Source organism: Electrona antarctica, assembly GCF_951216825.1.
Source record: "Electrona antarctica genome assembly, chromosome: 17".
NCBI lineage: Eukaryota > Metazoa > Chordata > Actinopteri > Myctophiformes > Myctophidae > Electrona > Electrona antarctica.
The window spans coordinates 38,886,367-38,907,411 of record NC_136798.1 but is presented as its reverse complement, the minus strand read 5'-3'; the positions used below and the strand labels follow the sequence as shown (position 1 = coordinate 38,907,411).

General features: G+C 43.3%; 2 protein-coding genes across 2 annotated transcripts in view; one reads left to right on the top strand and one right to left on the bottom strand.

The window, feature by feature from the left end:
• The window catches only part of LOC306941109 (uncharacterized protein), a 62,306-nt gene that overhangs the window by 29,480 nt on the left and 11,781 nt on the right, over nt 1–21,045 (bottom strand). Inside the window, exons 6-11 of the mRNA XM_079526424.1 lie at nt 20,009–20,180; nt 19,048–19,606; nt 16,533–16,692; nt 15,437–15,590; nt 8,377–8,724; nt 6,191–6,342 (exon numbers count right to left, since the gene is read on the bottom strand). Of these exons, the coding sequence (XP_079382550.1) occupies nt 6,191–6,342; nt 8,377–8,724; nt 15,437–15,590; nt 16,533–16,692; nt 19,048–19,606; nt 20,009–20,180 (1,545 nt within the window). The remainder of the gene's footprint in view (nt 1–6,190; nt 6,343–8,376; nt 8,725–15,436; nt 15,591–16,532; nt 16,693–19,047; nt 19,607–20,008; nt 20,181–21,045) is intronic.
• Nucleotides 2,112–6,027, top strand: LOC306940530 (uncharacterized protein; the record flags this gene model as incomplete). The annotated part of the gene is made up of 3 exons (XM_079525628.1): nt 2,112–2,429; nt 2,870–3,833; nt 6,012–6,027. The coding sequence occupies exons 1-3, from the start codon at nt 2,147–2,149 to the stop codon at nt 6,025–6,027; spliced, it is 1,263 nt and encodes a 420-aa protein (XP_079381754.1). The 5' UTR covers nt 2,112–2,146.

Genomic DNA, 21,045 nt, shown 5'->3' with positions numbered 1-21,045 from the left:
GAATGCCCCCGCCCCCCTGTAAAAAATTGCTAAAATCGCTAAAACGAAAGAAAGCAGCAAATGAAGAAAAAAAAACACTCGTCTTTTACTTTCTCTAATAACAACCTAAAACATGAACCTTGGTTGAAAAAAACTAAAGTTGTCCTTTAAGTTCTAAATTGTTATTATCCTGCGTAGGCCTATAGTATTTCCCTGACAGTTTATGTATTCCCAAACCTTTTTGCCATTTCCTTTAGCACTCTCTCTGATGGAGATATAAACTCTAGCTTTGGCCTTCCTTAGGAATACGTTCAATTTCAGGCCTGGGAGAATAGTCTGTTGTTAGGCCAGACTTAAGTGCCTGTTTAAGTAGTAAACCTCTGCTTTTCATTAAACCTCTGCATTCCTTATCTATCCAGTGCCGAGTAATGTTTTTGCCCATTCCTCTGGCTCCCTCTTCTGGTAAAAGATTCCATCACCTTGACTATTTTTTATTGTAAAATACTGCACCCCCTCTCAACATCATCACACAATGTACTATATCATCCCACTCAAGCCCTTGTAGGGCGACCTCAAAGCTATGTTGCAGATACTTTGGGATTGTTTTGATTGTTTTGGTTGGGGCTGAGCTGCTTTACTGAGACAATGTTTTGAGAGTTTTCTGGAGAAGATCAGAAGAATATTATATAATATTGTGGTCCGAGAGTCCTGTTAAGAAATCATATGTTTTAGTGATTCTTTCTACTTTATTTGAAAACGGTAAATCTGTCTTGGTTGCTGAATGGCTGGTGATTCTTGTGGGTTTAATTGATTTAAATTGTAGTGGTCTGTTACCTTTTTCTTTGCTTTTTATCACTCCAGTTTACATTTATGTCGCCATGGATCACTTCATGGTTAAAATCACAGACTGTAAGGATAGACTTTAGCTGGTCATAGACTTCTACTTTAGCTGACAGCTGGCGGTATAATCAAATCAGAGTGAACTTCATCTCTGTGGATATAGTGTAATTTCACCAAACGGTGAAAAAAACTTGCCGGGAAGGGTGGTCCCAGCCAGGCCCTCCGAACCCCCCGACAGTGATCATCAGACCATCAGATTTACGTCAACTCAACTCACAAAACCTGACAGAGTTGATGTTTGATGGAGTTGAAAAATGGAATATGTTTTCATCTTAACCCTCTGTAGTACACTGGAGCCATTCTGTTTTTTCATCGGCTGTTAGCTAACCCTAACCCTAAACTAAAATGCTAAACTTCATATTGCAATCTTAACAAAGATCATAATAATGTCCTGATGGAGTTGACATGTAAAGGATGTGACCACATTCAACATTGTTTGTTTAAAATATCAAACAATTTAATGCTTATCAGACCGAGTGCTCCACTTTTGCAACAAACATAAACAACGAAGTGGAAAAGGGGTCTTCAGGCTAATAGCTGTATTACAGTATTTCCTGTTTAATTAGAAACTTTAAAAAAAATCACACCCGTGTGAACTGAGTGGTGCAACTCCCCTGCCTCCCCCCCCCCCCCCCCCCCCCCCCCCTCTCTCTCTCACTCTCATTAGCAGGCAACAGTGCAGCACTATTTCTCTCTCTCTGTTTCTGGCACGACAGCGCCCCTACCTCACATACAAACATAGGTTAACACGAGTCACATATGTGTCACACGGACACAGACATTGCTGTTCCTTGGAGTGGTTGCACCACTCAAAAAACCCTGATGAATGATTGTCATACGAATATGCAATGGAATTACAAGTTTTATTTTGTATTAATTTACTTATTTGTAACACAAATAAGACTCTTCTATGTAGGACATAGTCCTTAATTGCCCCGTTTTGTCCCTTATCTCAAGAATGACTGTGAGCGCTGCAGTAGTGGGTGGAGAGTGGAGAGTGGGTGGGGAGTGGAGAGTGGGTGGGGAGTGGAGAGTGAGTGGAGAGTGGGTTGGTCCAGGTTATGTAAGCACTGTTCTGTCCAGTGTTTATCTGGGAGAGGCTATAGTCAGGAAGGAAGCGGAGCAGAGGACTGAGTCAAGTCAACAACAAGAAATATCTGCTACTAAAGTCAGATCCCAGACGGTAAAAGCGGGCCTCAAATGTGGATTATGTGGACCATCAGAGTGGACTGAAGGAGATTAACTATTTGGGGTTTTTAAAAGAGAGATGTCGTCCAACAGCTTTTCAGCTGCCATGTCAGAGAAGGAACAGATCTACCAGGCAGCCATGCTGAAGCAGCCGGTGATGAAGTTACACAGAATGGAGAAGGAACAGATCTACCAGGCAGCCATGCTGAAGCAGCCTGTGATAAAGTTACACAGAATGGAGAAGGAACAGATCTACCAGGCAGCCATGCTGAAGCAGCCTGTGAAGTTACACAGAATAGAGAAGGAACAGATCTACCAGGCAGCCATGCTGAAGCAGCCTGTGATAAAGTTACACAGAATAGGTATGTGCATGTTTTTATGTCACTGTGAACTTTTCTTTCATCTGCGTGCGTGCGTCTGTGTCTGTGTCTGTGTCTGTGTCTGTGTCCGTGTGTGTGGTGCCTGCATGCCAGAGAGAGAGAGAGAAAACAGAGAGCTGTGGTCATCAGGCAGGTCAAGAATGTTCCAACAGATGTCCCAATGTTACAACACACACACACACACACACACACACACACACGTGTGCCCACGTGTGTGCGTGTGTGTGCGTGTCTGCATGCATGCGAGAGCGAGAGAGAGAGAGAGAGAGAGAGAGAGAGAGAGATATGCAGTCATCAGGCAGGCCAGGAATGTTCCAACGGACAATCTCTGCCTAGCAGTTGCTGCAGTCATACAATACAACACAGCCTGCATGTTGTTTTAAAACATTGTATTAATGTTATTTTTTCCCCTCTCTCCTCAGTCTCCATTCCAGATGTCTTTCCTGATCAACCAAAACATATCTACAGCGGAAATAGTCATCTCAACCAACACCAGATAATTCATACAGGAGAGAAGCCCTACGCCTGTGACCAGTGTGGCTTCAGGTTCAGCTGGAGCAGTGCTCTCAAACGTCACCAGAGAATTCATACAGGAGAGAAACCCCACGCCTGTGACCAGTGTGGGACTAGGTTCAGTAGGAGCAGTGGTCTCAAAGTTCACCAGATAATTCATACAGGAGTGAAACCCTACACCTGTGACCAGTGTGGAACTAGGTTCAGCACAAACGGTCATCTGAAACAGCACCAGAGAATTCATACAGGAGAGAAACCCTACCCCTGTGACCAGTGTGGGTCCAGGTTCAGCATGAAAAGTATTCTGAAACAGCACCAGAGAATTCATACAGGAGAAAAACCCTACTCATGTGACCAGTGTGGGTCCAGGTTCAGGATGAAAAGTTATCTGACACAACACCAAAGAATTCATACAGGAGAGAAACCCTACACCTGTGACCAATGTGGGAGTAGGTTCAGCCAGAGCGCTCATCTCAAACAGCACCAGATAATCCATACAGGACAAAAGCCCTACACCTGTGGCCAGTGTGGGATAAGTTTCAGCCAAAGCAGTCATCTCAAAAAGCACCAGAGAATTCATACAGGAGACAAACCCTATACCTGTGACCAGTGTGGGGCTAGGTTCAGCAGGAGCAGTAGTCTCAAACTTCACGAGAGAACTCATACAGGAGAGAAGCCCTACACCTGTGACCAGTGTGGGTCCAGGTTCATCATGAAAAGTCATCTGAATCAGCACCAGAGAATTCATACAGGACAGAAGCCCTACACATGTGACCAGTGTGGGATAAGCTTCCGCCAGAGCAATCATCTCAAAAAGCACCAGAGAATTCATACAGGAGACAAACCATACGCCTGTGACCAGTGTGGGATTAGGTTCAGCCATAAATGTGCTCTCACTTCTCACCAGAGAATTCATACAGGAGAGAAGCCGTACCACTGTGACCAGTGTGGGGAACGGTTCAGACAAAACAGTCAACTCAAACTTCACCAGATAACTCATACAGGACAGAAGCCCTACGCCTGTGACCAATGTGGGACTAGGTTCAGCATAAACAGTTCTCTCAAACAACATCAGATAATTCATACAGGACAGAAGCCCTACCACTGTGACCAGTGTGGGAAACGGTTCAGCAGGAACGGTGATCTCAAAGAACACCAGATAATGCATACAGGAGAGAAACCCTACCCCTGTGACCAATGTGGGAACCGGTTCAGCAGAATCAAAACTCTAAAAATACACCAGAGAATTCATACAGGAGAGAAGCCCTACACCTGTGACCAATGTGGGACCAGGTTCCGCACATTCAGTCATCTGTACCGACACAAGATAATTCATACAGGAGAGAAGCCCTACGCATGTGACCAATGTGGGATTAGGTTCAGCACAAACGGTCATCTCAAAGAACACCAGATCATTCATACAGGACAGAAGCCCTACCACTGTGACCAGTGTGATAAACAGTTCAGAAGAAATGGTGATCTCAAACAACACCAGATAACTCATACAGGACATAAGCCATACCACTGTGACCAGTGTGGGAAAATGTTCACCAAGAGAACTAATCTCAAAATTCATAAGAGAATTCATAATGGAGAGAAGCCCTACCACTGCGACCAATGTGGGGCCAGGTTCAGCGCAAGCAGTCATCTGAAACGACACCAGATAATTCATACAGGAGAGAAGCCATACCACTGTGACCAGTGTGGGACTAGGTTCAACCAGAAAAGTGCTCTCAAAATGCACCAGAGAGTTCATACAGGAGAGAAGCCCTACGCCTGTCACCAGTGTGGGAAACGATTCAGCATTATCAGTAGTCTCAAACTTCACCAGATAACTCATACAGGACAGAAGCCATACCACTGTGACCAGTGTGGGAAAATGTTCAACCAGAGATCTAATCTCATACGTCATAAGATAACTCATACAGGACATAAGCCATACCACTGTGACCAGTGTGGGAACATGTTCAGCCAGATAAGTAGTCTCATATGTCATGAGAGAATTCATAGAGGAGAGAAGACACCGCTGAGAGTCAAAAAAGTTCAAATGTAAAAATGTTCTCTGTAAAGTCTCACTTCAAACAACATCACATTGTAAGATTCTTTGGGCAATGTAGTGGTGTACCGATACAACATGCACGCACGCACGCACGCACGCACGCACGCACACACGCACACACACACACACACACACACACACACACACACACACACACACACACGCGCGTACAAGTACTCAAGTACTGTACTTAAGTAGCCTACTTTTTTTTTTACTGGAATATCGTTTAATACTTTTACTCCATTACCTCTCAGAAGTAATTATTGTACTTTATAAACTTTATAAAATAGTTGCTTTAGAGATTGTCATTGTTATTATGAAGCATACATCACAGAACATACATTAACCACTTCAGGCCTATGTACCTTTAGGCTATTTGAAAATAGCTGACCTATAAGTAACGTGTATACTGTAGCATATTACAGTATATTTTTCTTTCTGTTTTCTTGGCGTCCAAAGTTAGTGGGAGGGGCCTAATCTGAATCACAATTTTAGGGTCCGCTACTCAATGAAGAGCCAAAAGTATTTTAATTATTGATTAAGTTATCAATAGTTTTCCACCCAATTAATGACATGGGATGTGATGTCTCACCTGATTACTGTACACACGTTTACGTTCATCTGTTGCATATCATCATACTATATATTTTATGTCGCTGTTTTTCAACGGCGTCGTGCAAAAGGGATAAGTTTGTCCTGAGGGCAGAAAAGGAGGTGTGGCCCTCATTCTTGAAAGCTTGGATTTCTTAAAAACACACAAAATATTCCATGTGGAGCCAATGGAGATTGCTTGTCCCAGGGCCCAGAATTTGGTGCTATACCCCTGGTTCTTTTGTGAGGTTATGGACAGAATTAGGTATAATTCTTGTGAAGTAAAGGCATTTCCGCATCCGCCCTATAGAGTCTAGATCTAGAGCGGATCAGCAGCCTGCAGAGCAACTCGACCCCAACCCAGTCAGTCTACCATTATAAATAAACACTCAAACCCACAGTTCCACCAAGGCGTGAAAATAGTAACTTTCTTTGTTACTTTTGGAAAAAAGTAAATGTAATATTATTACTCAAAATGTGAATGTAACTATAGTTACGTTACTAGTTACTGGAAAAAAATAAATAATACATTATTAAAATGTTACTCAGCAGGACAAGAAGAAAGGGCCTGTTACAGTACCTGTGTTTCCTGTCAGCAACACTCTGAGACAGGTTTCCTGGCCATGGAAGGCAGCCTGGTGAATGGACAGCCAGTCAGGCTTGCTGGACAACACGTGGAGTTTGAGTAGCGTCCTTATCGCCCTTATCTTCGCAAACTGAGGTTCCTCCTCCCTAGAAAACAATGCACAACCGCATACTGTAATGTAAACATCTCACAGCTTTGTGTTATGCCGACCATAGTTCAGGAGCTCTTTTTTCCCAAGTTTTTCTTTCTTCAAAATTTTATAATTTAGATCCCCGAGCACTGGACCAATGTGGCGCCTCGCTCTGACAATAGCTAATATACAAACTCACAGATTGTGGATTGTAGTAATGGCTTGTAGATCTGCTATTTTTGCTAAATTTGAATTGGAATCCTGCAAAGTAACATGTTTATTAAATTTCAAATGCATTTAGTTACTTCCTATGTTAACTTAAATGCAAATATACATTGGACATAAAAAGACAATAAAATTGGTACTATTGAAGTAATTAAAGCAGGTCATGTTTGCATGTTTGGAATTGTAACAGCTGAAATAAATAATATATCAATATGAAGGTGTGTGTGTGTGTGTGTGTGTGTGTGTGTGTGTGTGGGGGGGGGGGGGGGGGGGGGGGGTCGCCATGCAGTTGCCAATGTATGGCCTATAGAGCCCCCTTAGTGTTGCTAACACCTGCTGCTAAAATCTCACCAGCTATCAACCATCTTCCCCTCTAAGTACGCACCCAACATGGCCGCGGGAAGATATTTACAGTAGGAGGTGCTGAACGTTCAGTAGGGGGTGCGCCGCAAAATGCATGTGCACGCGCCTCGTGCGGGCGCATTTCCGCACATTTTCACGCAGAAAAGTGGCTTTTACGTGACACAGGCAATTAACCAGCTATAGGACAAGGTGCCGATACTGTGATACAGCATATTTATTAGGCCTATAGTAAATCTGTTTTGATTAAAATTATTATTATCTTTCCCCTCCTGTCCGAGGGGGGGCTGTGCCTGGGGGGATACTTCCCTCAGCCAAGTATCATGCCACTTGGACACAGGCCGGGGTCTGATCGGCCTCTGTCGGGTCGCCCGGAGGAGGATGTCTATTGCATGGACCCGAAACACAGAGTGACTCCGCAGGAAACAACACTGATGATGTGTCCAATTATTATTATTTACTGTGCATTACTGATGTACCGCCATGTTACTGCTCTTTTATTGACCTGTTATTGATGTGTGGATGTTATTATTGATTTGTTACTGATGTGTTATTGACTTGTTCTGTACAATGTTTTGCGATATCGATATGTCACCATTCGTCTATATGAAATCACTCATCGTGCTGTAAATGGTAAATGGTAAATGGTGCATTTATATAGCGCCTTTATCCAAGGCGCTTTACATAGATTGTGCATTACATTCACCCATTCACACACCGATTGCGGCGGAAGCCATGCAAGGTACCAACCAGCACATCGGGAGCAATTTGGGGTTCAGTGTCTTGCCCAAGGACACTTCGACATGTAGACAGGAGGAGCCGGGATTCGAACCGCCGACCCATGGATCATTGGACGACCTGCTCTACCTCTTGAGATGTCAAACATCTCAGGGATTTTGTCAGCATTTGACTATTTAGTCTGCCCCCTCTTCTGCAAGTTTTTGAGTGGTGCAACCGCTTCAAGGAACAGCAATGTCCCTATGTCCAAGTCCCTATGTCTGTATGTCCCTATGTTTAGGCTACCGTGAACAGGGGGCGCTGTTACACCACTCACTTCAGACAGGATTGATTTTTCAATTATACTTCCACTAACTATAGGTTACCTATATACTATAGACTAGAGCATAGCATGGTTTTCTGGACACACTGACAAATTGGCCATTTATTTTTCCAATAGAGATTTAGAAATATACAGTATCAATTATTTTTAAGCCTAGAATCCATGCAGCCATCCAGGATCCTGGTGAATCATGACCATATAACACCTTTGATTCTGTGAAGAAATAAAAATGTAAACCGCTATACAAAGGGTATTTATTAAATGTAGTACATCATATAATTAATTATTTATTTCCTCCACAAAATGTTATATGGTAATGGTCATGATTCACCAGTTATATCTATAGCCTAACGTCTAAACTGAAATGAACAGATGTGTTCATGCACTCGTCCGACAGGCACCTACACATCTGGCGGCTTTGCAGTCGGAGGATTCTGGGAACTGTAGTTAAAGCTGGTGCTGTGAAGGTGTGGGGTCACTGGGGTGCCTGGTTGAGTGCTGGTTCTGTGAAGGTGTCGGGTGCCTGGTTGAGCGCTGGTTCTGTGAAGGTGTCGGGTGCTGCTGGGCTGTCTGACTTCTGCATTGGGCGGACATGGAGTTTGTCTGGTGTCCGTGGATGGAGTTGTATTGTGGTCTTCACTGAGGCTGCGTTCGATGGCTATCTGGATCAGCTCCTCATCAGACCGGTTGTAGACAGAATAGTCCAACGACGGACCAGAGGCTCCAGAAGGTCCGGCTGTCTCCATGGTGATGCTGATAAGGGAGAATAACAAGACAAAATGTTGCAGTCCAGGAGTTGCAAGCACATCCAGATATTACGACGACAGTGCTGGATCACAAAGGGGAATATTAGGCCTTCTTCGCGTACAATAAACAGCACAGTACATAGTACAGTATGGAGCATAGCAGTGGCTGACATTTAGTTTTTCCACTCAAATTCACTCCATTATTTTTTCCCGTATGAGATTTTCTCATCAATTATTACTTGCGCAATAAGTACTGTTTTCGGCTGCATTATGTCGGTGACTACCTCGGCCAATCAGGGATTGTGTATATATCTTTTAAAATATTTTTTTATCCCACGATTTTGTAACCCATTTTGTGTCAAATATCTAATGTGATCCTGGGCTCTACACACCCTCCGCCAACCTAGTCCCCATATATGGGGGACATGGGGCGAGCAACGGACTTGAACTCATGCTTCCTTCATGCCTGAGTGTCCAAGTTGCTCCTTTACACCTGACAGGGGGAGTTTCCCTGGTTGGACGTAGCGCGTGGAAGGAACACGTTATTCCAATCAGTTCCTTTCCCCTCCATCAGGAGCCCCGGCTGGCCAGGGGGAGGCGGTTTAGGGGATTGTGTATATTTACATAAATATACATAGTTACGTCATCAGTCAATCCCTGATTGGCCGAGCAACGGAACCAACATACGGAGCCAATCCAATTGGCCGAGGGGGCCACCGACATACACAATCCCAGATTGGCCGAGCGGCAACAATGACATCATGTGGATGACGTAACCAATTTGAGTTTCAAATTTATATAGGAACCCATTGTAGTGGATATCTGGAACGGCATTTATATATACATATAACTCTGATGTCTCAATAACGTTATAGAGGGTATGCGCATGCTTAAAGTGAATGGCACATCGAGTGGCAAATCGAGTGGCAAAGCAACATGCAAAGTGAGTTTAACATTGTTTAACGTTGTTTAATGCAATCAAATAGGACTTTTCTGTTTGGATGCAGGGGTTGTCAAGGCCAGAAAGTAGTTTTTTTGACACTCAGTAGACATTGTGGCAGCGGTGGCCGAACGGATTGAGGAGCGGTCTTGATACCGGAAGGTTGCCAGTTCGAATCAGCGGTCCGACACGTTAAAATTACCACCGCTGAAGTGCCCTTGAACAAGGCATTGAACCACTACGATGAAATGTTCTATGAGCAGGGCCTGGCTGGAAACAAGTTCTTGAGCTTAGCCCAGATACCCTGGGTAAATATAGTAATCATTTCATTTCATTTCATTGCTGCATAACTTCCGGGTTTGATGAGGATGTCACGCGCATACCCTCTATTGGAGTCTGCTGATGGCAAATTAAATTGATTTGACATAACTTAAAAAGTCCATGGATGCTGATACTTTCTGTTTGCCCATCTGTCAAAGAATGCTTGACATTTACAATGGGAAAGAGAACATACATATGCATGACATCCTCGCACGTTAGGTGGTCTAGAATAGACCAGAGGTGTCAAAGTGGTGGCAGAAGGGGGGGGGGGGGGTGGGGGGGGGGAGGGACGGTAAGTTGTGTGCAAAGCGCAAGATGGCAGCTCGACAGAGTGCATTTCTAGTTTTAAGTCTATAGAATCCAGCCATCCAGGATCCTGGTAAATCATGACGATAAAACATTTGATTAATTGGGCCTAAATGGAAACAAGGACTTTTTTTTGTTGGGGCACTGTAAACCCTTTTGGAATAAGTGTTTGACTGTACTCTGTTGTTGCTGTTTCTGAGGGGCAGAATATATATTCACTTCAGCTATATTAGTGTAGATTTTCATCTTACACAAACATTATATCCCCTTTGACAACGTCATTATGTGTCTGAGCAAAAAAATATTTTTGTCCTACACAAAGATTAAATTCCCATTGACAATGAATGGAGAATAGCAAATAGGAGCAAATAGGCATACAGTAGTGTCTATTTTACGTCATGATGATGTACGATGATAAGAGCATATTCATACATATATACATCTAATAAACTATTCAATCAATCAATCAATTATGTCACACCTGTGAGGGGAGATCTTATCATTGTACATCATCATACATGATCTCATTCCGGCCAATCAGAATTTGCGTCCTCACCTTCGTCTTCAATGTTTTACGCAATGTTTGTGTTTACACGAACACTCAGAATTGTCCGTTCATTGTGAATGGGTTTAATGTTTGTGTCGGACAAAGTTTGTGGTAGCACATACACAACAAGCTGGACATAGGAGGAGATAGGCCCATAGCACTTATCATACCCCCTTAGATAGCACTTTTTAGACTTAGATAGCATTTGAAACAGACTTATAGCATGTCATGTAGACAGCACAATAATTGCATTGTATGTAGTCATAGCACATCATAGTACATATGTATAGCATAGTATAGTATATATGTATAGTTAATATGTATAGTGTCATTATATAGATATGTTCTAGTTACGTTCTTAGCTTACGCATGTTTCTTGATAAATGCATTTTATATATGTGATGTATTCCCATACTTTTGTTCTTGCCTAATGTAAGTCGCTCTGGATTAAGAGCGTCTGCTAAATGCCTAAATTGTTCTAAATTGTTATATCACATGCGTAATTAAAATCAAACATTAGATCTGTGCCGCCGGTCCGCTGGGAGGTAATAACCAAGCTAATATCTTTGTACTTATACTATCTGTTGATAGTAAGAGCAATGATAGAGGTTGATGGCGGAATGTCCGTGCTCCACTACTTAGAGACGCAAGTCGCGTTAATTTCCCAAAGAAACAATTATTAACCACATTATCATATTATAATGACTTCACTTGATCTTTATAATAACAAAAACTGTGTCTTCTTTGCAGTGGTGTAAAGTAGCGAAGTACATTTTGTATGTAAGTACACTTTTGAGATATTTGTACTTTACTTGAGTAATGTCATTTTCCAATACTTCTACTCACTTCTACTGCACTACATCCCAGATCCAAATATTGTACTTTTACGCCACTACATTTATTTGAAAAATGTTATTGGTTTATTTGTAGATTTGTATTATTATTACAAACCATATACATTTACCACTTCAGCCCTATATAGCCCACATTTCGGACATATTTCGAAAATAGCCGATCCACAAGCTCACAATGATCTGACGAAAATCTGACTAACCACTGTAGTAATGCATTGTTAAGTATGTTAAAGTAACCATAGTTTCTGTAATGTAATGTGTGTAATACAGTGTACATGTAATGTTAAGTAACCATATAGTAGTAATGTTAAGTAATATTAATATTTGCAGTAGATGTTCTTACTTTTATACCAAAGGTTGTGGTTAATCTCTCTCCTCTTCTCTTCTGTGTCAGACTTGCAAACAGTCTCTGTTTGTGACTATTCTTAGACTGACTGACCAGATACATGATCTATGTATCTCTCTCTCTCTCTCTCTCTCTCTCTCTTTCTCACACACACACTCACACACACACACACACACACACACACACACACACACACACACACACACACACACACACACACACACACACACACACACACACACACACACACACACACACACACACACACACACACACACACAGGCAGTAGGACAGCTGATAGAGAGACAGACAGTATAAGACAGCTGAGTGACAAACGGTGTACGAGAGACAGATAGTATAGTGACAGCTGAGAGAGAGAGAGAGAGAGAGAGAGAGAGGGGGGGGGGGGGGGGGTACATTTTGTGATGGTCTGTGACATTGTGAGTGTCAGGGCCTGGTCCATCGCCACAATAAACAGGAAGAGGGCCAGGGTATCTCCAACTTGTATTGTTTCACCGTCATGGGCCTTGGCTCAATTTCTGACTATATATTGCCGCTATCACCTGCATAACTACAAAATGTTAATTTTTCAGGAAATGAAAATATATTTCATTTAAATGAATAAAACCATATATCTTATATATAACAATAACTGTCAAAGTTGGTATTGTGACTTTATATATTGTCAATACTTGCCTGTACGAGAGGTGGAGTTAGCTGCATGCTTTAGCAGAGAGTTTGAGGGTCCATTTAAGAGGTTTTATCCGAAGCTCTGTTTTTGTGGTGTAAACCACTCCTACAACTGGCTTTGTTTGTGCAGAAAAAATGAGCATGGTTGCTATGTTCACCCTGTTCACCCGGGTGTGATTTCATTACGTCAGACATGATTTCATTACGTCAGACAGGCTATATTACACCACTCAGTTCACACGGGTGTGATTTTTGAGTGGTGTAAACCACTCCTACAACTGGCTTTTGTGTGCAGAAAAAAATGAGCATGGTTGCTATGTTCAAAATAATTTCTGACGTAATTAAATCACACCCGGGTGAACTGGATGACCGTAGCAACCATGCTCATTTTCTCTGCACAAAAAAAGCCAGTTGTGAAATCACATCCAGGTGTGATTTCATTACGTCAGATCAGAGCTGATCAGGCTACATAATACCTTACCTTATATAATACCTCACATCGGACAAAAACTCCAGCTGAATCAACTTCATGGTCACAAATCATCACATCAGAAGACGAGTCTACCTAGCCAAAGATCTTTAACGTCAGACATTACGTCAGACCACAGCTGATCATGCTATATAAAACCTTACACCACTCAGTTCACACGGGTGTGATTTTTTTAATACATTTCATTGGTTTAATATTATTTAACCAACACACAGACGTAAAGGGTGTTCAATAGTATTGATACATGAAAAAAGAAAGAAAAGTCGTTTCCTTCCGACAGCAACGATATACAATAGGCTAACTAAACACAAATTGAATTGGATTGCAATACTTCTTTCATCATTGAAAAGCCCAGTCCACTCCGACCCAGTGTTGATCCAGCCCTGGCTGTGGCACAACTGTGTTTTGGTGGGTATATATACGCTGTGAGTAAATTGTTGAACAGTCAGGCCAGAGTGTCCCATTGCGATATGTACGTCTGGCTCCAGTATTCAAATACTTTTACATCTCTCATACGTCAGTCTGTTGTTGTCTCTGTCTCATTATTGTGTCCTTATATTTCCGGAGTGCTCCAGGTAGCCTTGACAAGGTTCTGCAGACCACGGTGCAAAAAGACTGAAGATAAAAGAAGAGGCTGTACAACTCGTAGCCACGATGCGATGTACATTTATTCACCAACCTTTGGACCACTAAGGCAGTGGTTTTCAACCAGTGGTCCGGGGACCCCCAGTGGTCGTTCCAGGTGGTCCCCAGTTAAATGATGGAGAGTTCGTAACCAAATGGACCCTTATAGGTCTTTAACTCTTGCGAGTGTAAAATGAAACCAAATGGACCCATAAGGGTCCATTTGGTTTCATTTTACACTCTCAAGAGTTAAATTAGTGTTAAACATCTGCATTACTTGATTTACAAGAGATCTACACAATAGAGCGTCGCAGTCCCGCCTCCTACCCTGGACCAGGAAATGAAACCCAATGCATTTTTCCCATAGACATTTCTTAAAGTATTTATTTAAAGATGGTTACGCCGCGGACAAAGCCAACTCGAGTCGTGACAACTCATGACAACACAAACAATATTTTGGACCAAACAAATAATTACAAAGAAGAAAAAAAACAAAAAAAGTGTTGTAACCTGCCGTTTTCTTCTTCTTTCTAATTATTTGTTTGGTCCAAAATATTGTTTGTGTTGTCATGAGTTGTCACGACTCGAGTTGGCTTTGTCCGCGGCGTAACAGTCTTTAAATAAATACTTTAAGAAATGTCTATGAGGAAAATGCATTGGGTTTCATTTCCTGGTCCAGGGTAGGAGGCGGGACTGCGACGCTCTATTAGAGAATGTAGAAGATTGTTATTTTGATCAACATTTATCTTTCCAATGGTAACACATCAATACAGCATGCCAATTGTGGACAACATCTTATCCAACGATAACAAAATATTCAAAATAATAGTGTTGGGTCCAATGGTGGTCCGTGGCTCTGGACCTTGATATGAAAACCCCTGCACTGAGGTATTCAGGTCATGAAACAGAAGGAAAGCACACGTGCAGGTGACTGAGGTGAGTGTGTCCTAAATCAGAGCATCCTATAAATTAAGTGGGCTGGTACAAAGGTACAAAGAAACCATATTATACAAAAGCGTTTGAAATACACTCTAGCCAAATAAACACAATTTAAATGGTCTATGACCCTGTATCTTTCTATCTTTAGCAGCAGTGACACATGTGCAAATAAGCAGAAGAAGGCACACATAATATGTACATCATAAAGAAGCTAGTCTTTCTGAGACTTAAAGAGCCTGTTGACATCCAAAAAAGGGAGTAATCGGGTTATCGGATTAGCTAATATTTTGATGACGTCTCTAATGTGCTCTAATCTAAAGTATCGATGGGCTCCTCCCATGCATCACTGAGATAAGCATTTCCCTCTCCCTGCCTGTATGTCTCCCCTCGCTCGCAGCCTCGCACCACTGAATCAATAAAACCAAACAAATGATCTACATATTTTTTTGCCACTCAGTAGGCGTTCCCCGGATAACTTAATGATGATGTCATGCGTTTTATTGTATTCGTGATATAGCGCCGCTTTAATAAAACAGACCTGAGTTGGCTCTGTACTTGGACCACTTTTTCCCCCCTGCACCAAATCTCTTCGCCAAAAGTATAGCCGATCTACAAGCCCACAACGTGTTGAGTTGTGACGAGTTGCGAGCTTGTACGGTCAAGTGTCCAGGTCCAGCGAACAACTTTCATCTTCATAGCAGAGGAACTTGATGAGTCTGGAAGGAAGATCTAAATCCCTGAGGAGCTTTAACCTGCCAGCACCAACCAGATGTCTGATCCTCAGTCTGCACAGCTGCATGAGAGGATGAGGAGGCACTGTAACACACGCACGTGGGTGCGCGCACACGCACACGCACACGCGCACGCGCACGCACACACACACACACACACACACACACACACACACACACACACACACACACACACACACACACACACACACACACACACACACACACACACACACAGTCATATATGATATAATTTTAACTAGGGCCAGGAACATCTCAGAATTGCATGTACCCAGCTGATCTAGAATCACTTCTACTGTGTCTCTTCAGCTGTCCTACTATCTGTCCCGCCTATACACTGTCTCTCTCTATCAGCTGTCGTGTTTGTCTCTCCTACACTGTCTCTCTCTCTCTCTCTCTCTCTCTCTCTCTCTCTCTCTCTCTCTCTCTCTCTCTCTCAGCTGTCCTGTCTGTCTCTCCTACACTGTCTCTCTATCAGCTGTCCTGTCTGTCTCTCCTACACTGTCTCTCTCTCTCAGCTGTCCTACTAGTACTGTCTGTCTCTCCTAAACTGTCTCTCTCTCTCTCTCTCTCTCAGCTGTCCTCCTGTCTGTCTCTCCCTCTCAGCTGTGTCAGAATCATTTTTATTGTCACAAGTTAACAGGTGTAAAACAGTGGGTGAATTGTTGTTGTAGTTGTTTCCATGACAACTGACTTACTTGTGTGATATTGAGGTGCAGCAGACTATCAGCGTGTGTCAACTACCTCCAGGTGAACAACAAGACACTTCCACAGGTGGTAGGCTTTCAAGCACAGATCCAAGACCAGCCTGATGACACTTCCACAGGTGGTAGGCTTTAAAGCACAGGTCCAAGACCAGCCTGATGACAGGCGTTGGGCATGCCTTGTGCAACAGTACAGGTCCAAGACCAGCCTGATGACACGGTCTCTCTCTGATCTATCCTACTGTATGTCTCTCCTAAACTGTCTCTCTCATTGGAGACCAGATAATAAACGTATACTGTACCTGCTTTGATCTTGATTTCGGTCCAGAGTGGAGAGGAGACCAGATGTTCCATCAGTCTGGAACACAGCCTGACGTGGCTGACGTAGTTTAACAGCAGAGAAATGAGAGGTCCCACAAGACCCCAAGAGCTGATGGACGGCTTGGACACAGCGTCACAGAACTACACAGGATAGACAGGATGGAAAACGCAGTGTAAGCCTGAAGGCGTGCTCCCACTGAACGATTTAATATTTGTTTGAGTGGCGGGATTACTTTTTTCCCCCCTCTAAATGTTATCTCACAATTCTTGTAACCCATTTTATTCACCCAATGTCAATCATCTAATGTAATCCTGGGTGCTACACTCTCTGCCAACCTGGGGAGAGCAACGTACTGACCTCATGCTTCCTTCTATGCATGAGGAGTCCAAGCCACTTCTTCTTTTCACCTGACAGGGGGGATTTTCCCCGGTTGGACGTATAGCGTGTGGATATTCCAACCAGTTCCTTTCCCCTCCATCAGGCGCCCTGGCTGACCAGGGGGAGGCAGTTTAGAGACCAGGATTGCTGCATGTTTTTTGTGAGGGAAGCTATAGAGCGTTGCAGTCCCGCCCCTTACCAGGGCCCAGGAAATGATTCCCCGTTCATTTTCCTCATAGACTTTTCAAAAAGTATTTATTTAAAGACCTTTTAAGCATCGTACAAAGCCAACTCGAGTTGTGACAAATCATGACAAAACATTTTTTTGGGTCGAACAAAGAATTAGAAAGAAGAAAAAAAATATTGTGTTTATTGTCATGATTTGTCACAACTCGAGTTGGCTTTGTCCGCAGCGTAACCTTCTTTAAATAAATACTTTTGGAAATGTCTATGGGGAAAAATGCATTGAGAATCATTTCCTGCGCCTGGCGCCGTCATGATATTAATATTTTGTATAGTGTTTGTGTGCACATGCATTGAGCCTGTCAAAGTGTTTTTTTAAACATAGCCTATTTTAGTGGTAGATCATGGCTTACAATTGGGAATAAAATGGGCTCTTGGGCTTCAAAAGGTTGGTTACCACTGCTCTATAGGTATAGGGGACACGGTGAAAACACCTTTGTCACGGGGCAGCCCGTGCCCTAGACCAGGGGTTCTCAACCCGTGGGTCGCGACCCCTCGGGGGGTCGCCAAATTATTTTAGGGGGTCCCCAAATTATTTTCAAAAAAAAATACGATTTTTCAAAAATAGCAGACCTACAAGCTCGTAGCGCGCCACTCGGTGGCGCGCTATGAGCTTGTAGATCTGCTATTTTTAAATAGCTAAATTATAACAATGCTTAAAACACCAAAAGGGGTTCCCGCCCAAAATGGTTTAAGGTTCTTGTAGCAGTCAATTTATATTGGGGGTCGGGAGGGGGCGGGGCGGGGGTCCCGAGACATTGCCAAAGCATTTCCGGGGGTCCCCGGCCAAAAACGTTGAGAACCCCTGCCCTAGACAATATCAAGGACCTTGCACACACAGCTAAGTCAACTTGATCATTGACAAACCAGCTGGATTGGAAGTTACGGTTCATATATTGTAGAAATTAAATTTTTAGTAATTAACACAATGATTGAAAGAGTTTTAAATATGTTTATATTTGTATTTATTGACCCTGAAGTTGCTGTTTGTTTGTCACCCTCTGCATTGCTGGCACGCCTCTCTGGATTGGAGGGTGCCAAGTATTGTAGAGGAGGAGGGGTGTTTGTTCATGTTTGTATTATGTTTGGTCTTATTTATGTTAGGTTCTCTAAATGAATTGGGTGACATATAGTTCAGTGGTCGTATATTTAATATTCCTCTAGTGTGGAAGATTACTCGTAGACTTTAGTTAGCTGTGTGGTGAGTTAATTATCACTTACTGATTAGAGGATGGTTTGCCCCACCTCTTTAAGAGCAGGATTGCTGCAGGTGGAGGCAGTTCAGTCTCACTTATAGGTGAGAGGCAACAGGGGAGAACTGCAAGCCAGGGAAAAGCCTGTAACAGTTCCTGCTTGTCGCTTGAGTGTATATAGTTTTCAAGTGTTCATTTTGTTTTATTGGAAGTATTATTTATTTTTTGTACTTTGTCACCGACTTGCACTGCACTTTTCAAGGTGAATAAAAAGCCTAAAATGTACTTGTACTCTGTGGTCTACTTCATGGAGTCTCCTCCGACCAACGGCTGGCATTATCACAACTTTTGTCAGGGATAATAATGTATTGCAATGTTCAGTGCGTTCAGTAACAGTTTGGCTGTGACTCTGCTCCTGTGATACTACAGATTTATCCGTGCAAGCATGACGCAGAATATCACAACCCCCCCCCCCCCCCCCCCCCCAAATTAAAATACTTTTGCGGATACACCTAAAAACATCTCTGTGTGAACAGCCTAAATGCCACAGGGGGATTATTTATACGTATCTCTGGATAAGAACGTCTGATAGATCCTAAATGACAACAATCAAAACGATGTGTTTTCTGTTTTCTTTTTCACATAATTGAGCTTGAATAGAAAACACAACGCCGGTCTCACCTGCAGACGTCTCTGCGGAGCAGCACGACTCGTGGCCCTCTGCTCTTCACTCGGCGTCGGCGTGGGATGCAGGGTCTCGCTGTCGTGGACGCACGAGAAACAGGAGCGAGCGTTGCAGCCGTGGTCCAGCAGCAGTTTGAGCATGGGGAGGTGGTCCATGCTAAGGAGCACCGCAGAGGGAAACGCAGAGGGCTGGGTGGAGATGGAGGCGTTCACGTCAGCTCCGTGCTTCAGGAGGAGGGACGCCATCTCCATAGAACCTCTCCTGACGGAAACCAGCAGGGGGTTGAACAGGTCCAGGTTGGGGTTGGCTCCAGCCTCCATCAAGATCTCGGCAGCTTCCAGGTTGCTGTTGTAGACGGAGAAGTAGAGCGCCGTGCTGCGTTTGTCCTCGTAGACGCACCGCTCTTTAGACAGCTGGCAGTTGGGGTCAAATCCCGCCTCCAGGAGAACTTCTATTATGTCATCGCAGTTGAGGTCCGCGGCGATGTGCAGCGGGCTGATGCCACTGCCGGTGATCATGCTCCGGCTGGTGACGGGAATCAGCAGGGACACAACGCTGAGGGGAAAGAAACGCAGACAAAAACCACAGGAAAACAGAAAGTGTGATTTATCTCCTGTACAAAAATCTGAATCTGACTCAGTATAAACGTTATTGTCACATCAAGAAGGCGGGTGAAATTGTGTTTTTGTGCGAGCTCCATCATTCATTTCATAGTTTTCAGAAAGGGAAATTGATAAACATAAAACATGGAGCGAAACAGGTCAAAAAGACAAAAAATAAATCATGAATAGTCACAGGAATTTGAATTAGAATTAGGGTTGGACATGAGGTGCAGCAGTAGTAGGTTGCAGGGGAACCCCCATGGAAACCACCTCACCTCAAAGAACCCCTGGGGGGTCCCTGGATCGCACTTTGAGAACCACTGTGTGTAGAAAAAAGAAGTGTTCTCAGTCTCACCGTGTGTGAGCTTTCTGCACAGCCACATGGATGGGCAGAAGACCAGACTTGGTGGATCTGTTGCCGTCTGCTTTGAGAGACAGCAGCACCTCCACGGTGGACACGTGACCATTCTTGCACGCTTCATAGAGCGGCGTTGCACCGTCAGCTGCAGCGCCGTTAATATCAGCCCCTGGACACACAACATAGAACACATTGAACCGTGACAACAGGGACATGGACTGACAGATACAGAGATCTCCATTATGTGAGCACATCATTATGCTCATCGTGGAGAGTTTGGGACGCTCCTCCACGCATTCCCAAACTCTGCTTCCTCCTGGCTCCCAAACGGTAGACCTACATAGAGCACCGAAGTCCTGACGTCACTTTCAGTAGAGGGCACCAACACACAGGTTTATAGGTTTTTTATTTGTATTGAAATCTCCATAGGGCGATTTTATGTCGCTTCATATAAGAACTGTGTTTGAAAAATAAACCGATCACCCCGGCCTTTTCCCTCATATGGATATGAAGCATCGACTGAAGGTGGAAATGTACAAATATACCCAAAGAGTAACAAAATAAGCGTTAGAAACGAGCCAAACAACCCAGAGACTACATTTTCGGGTAGGCTGCTTCTGCCCGCAGCCCGTCGCACAACAGAAACTGAACGTTAATTACGTTTATTTTTTTATTTTTTTTATTGATATATAATGTATCGTGGTTAGTACGAGTCGAGTCACCACCAGCTGAGCTTACGTCAACGAGGAATCTTAGTTTCAACTTTTTCAAGGCTTTTGCTGTCACATTAATTCCATTTCTCTAGAAACTGGCTGTATCAAATATGAATGGACATCATTAACGACGCACAGCCACTCCCCTGACAGAAACGCCGGGGTGGTCGGTTTATTTTTCAAACACAGTTCTTATATGAAGCGACATAAAATCGCCCTATGGAGATTTCAATACAAATAAAAAACCTATAAACATGTGTGTTGGTGCCCTCTACTGAAAGTGACGTCAGACTTCGGTGCTCTATTATTTTACATTATCTC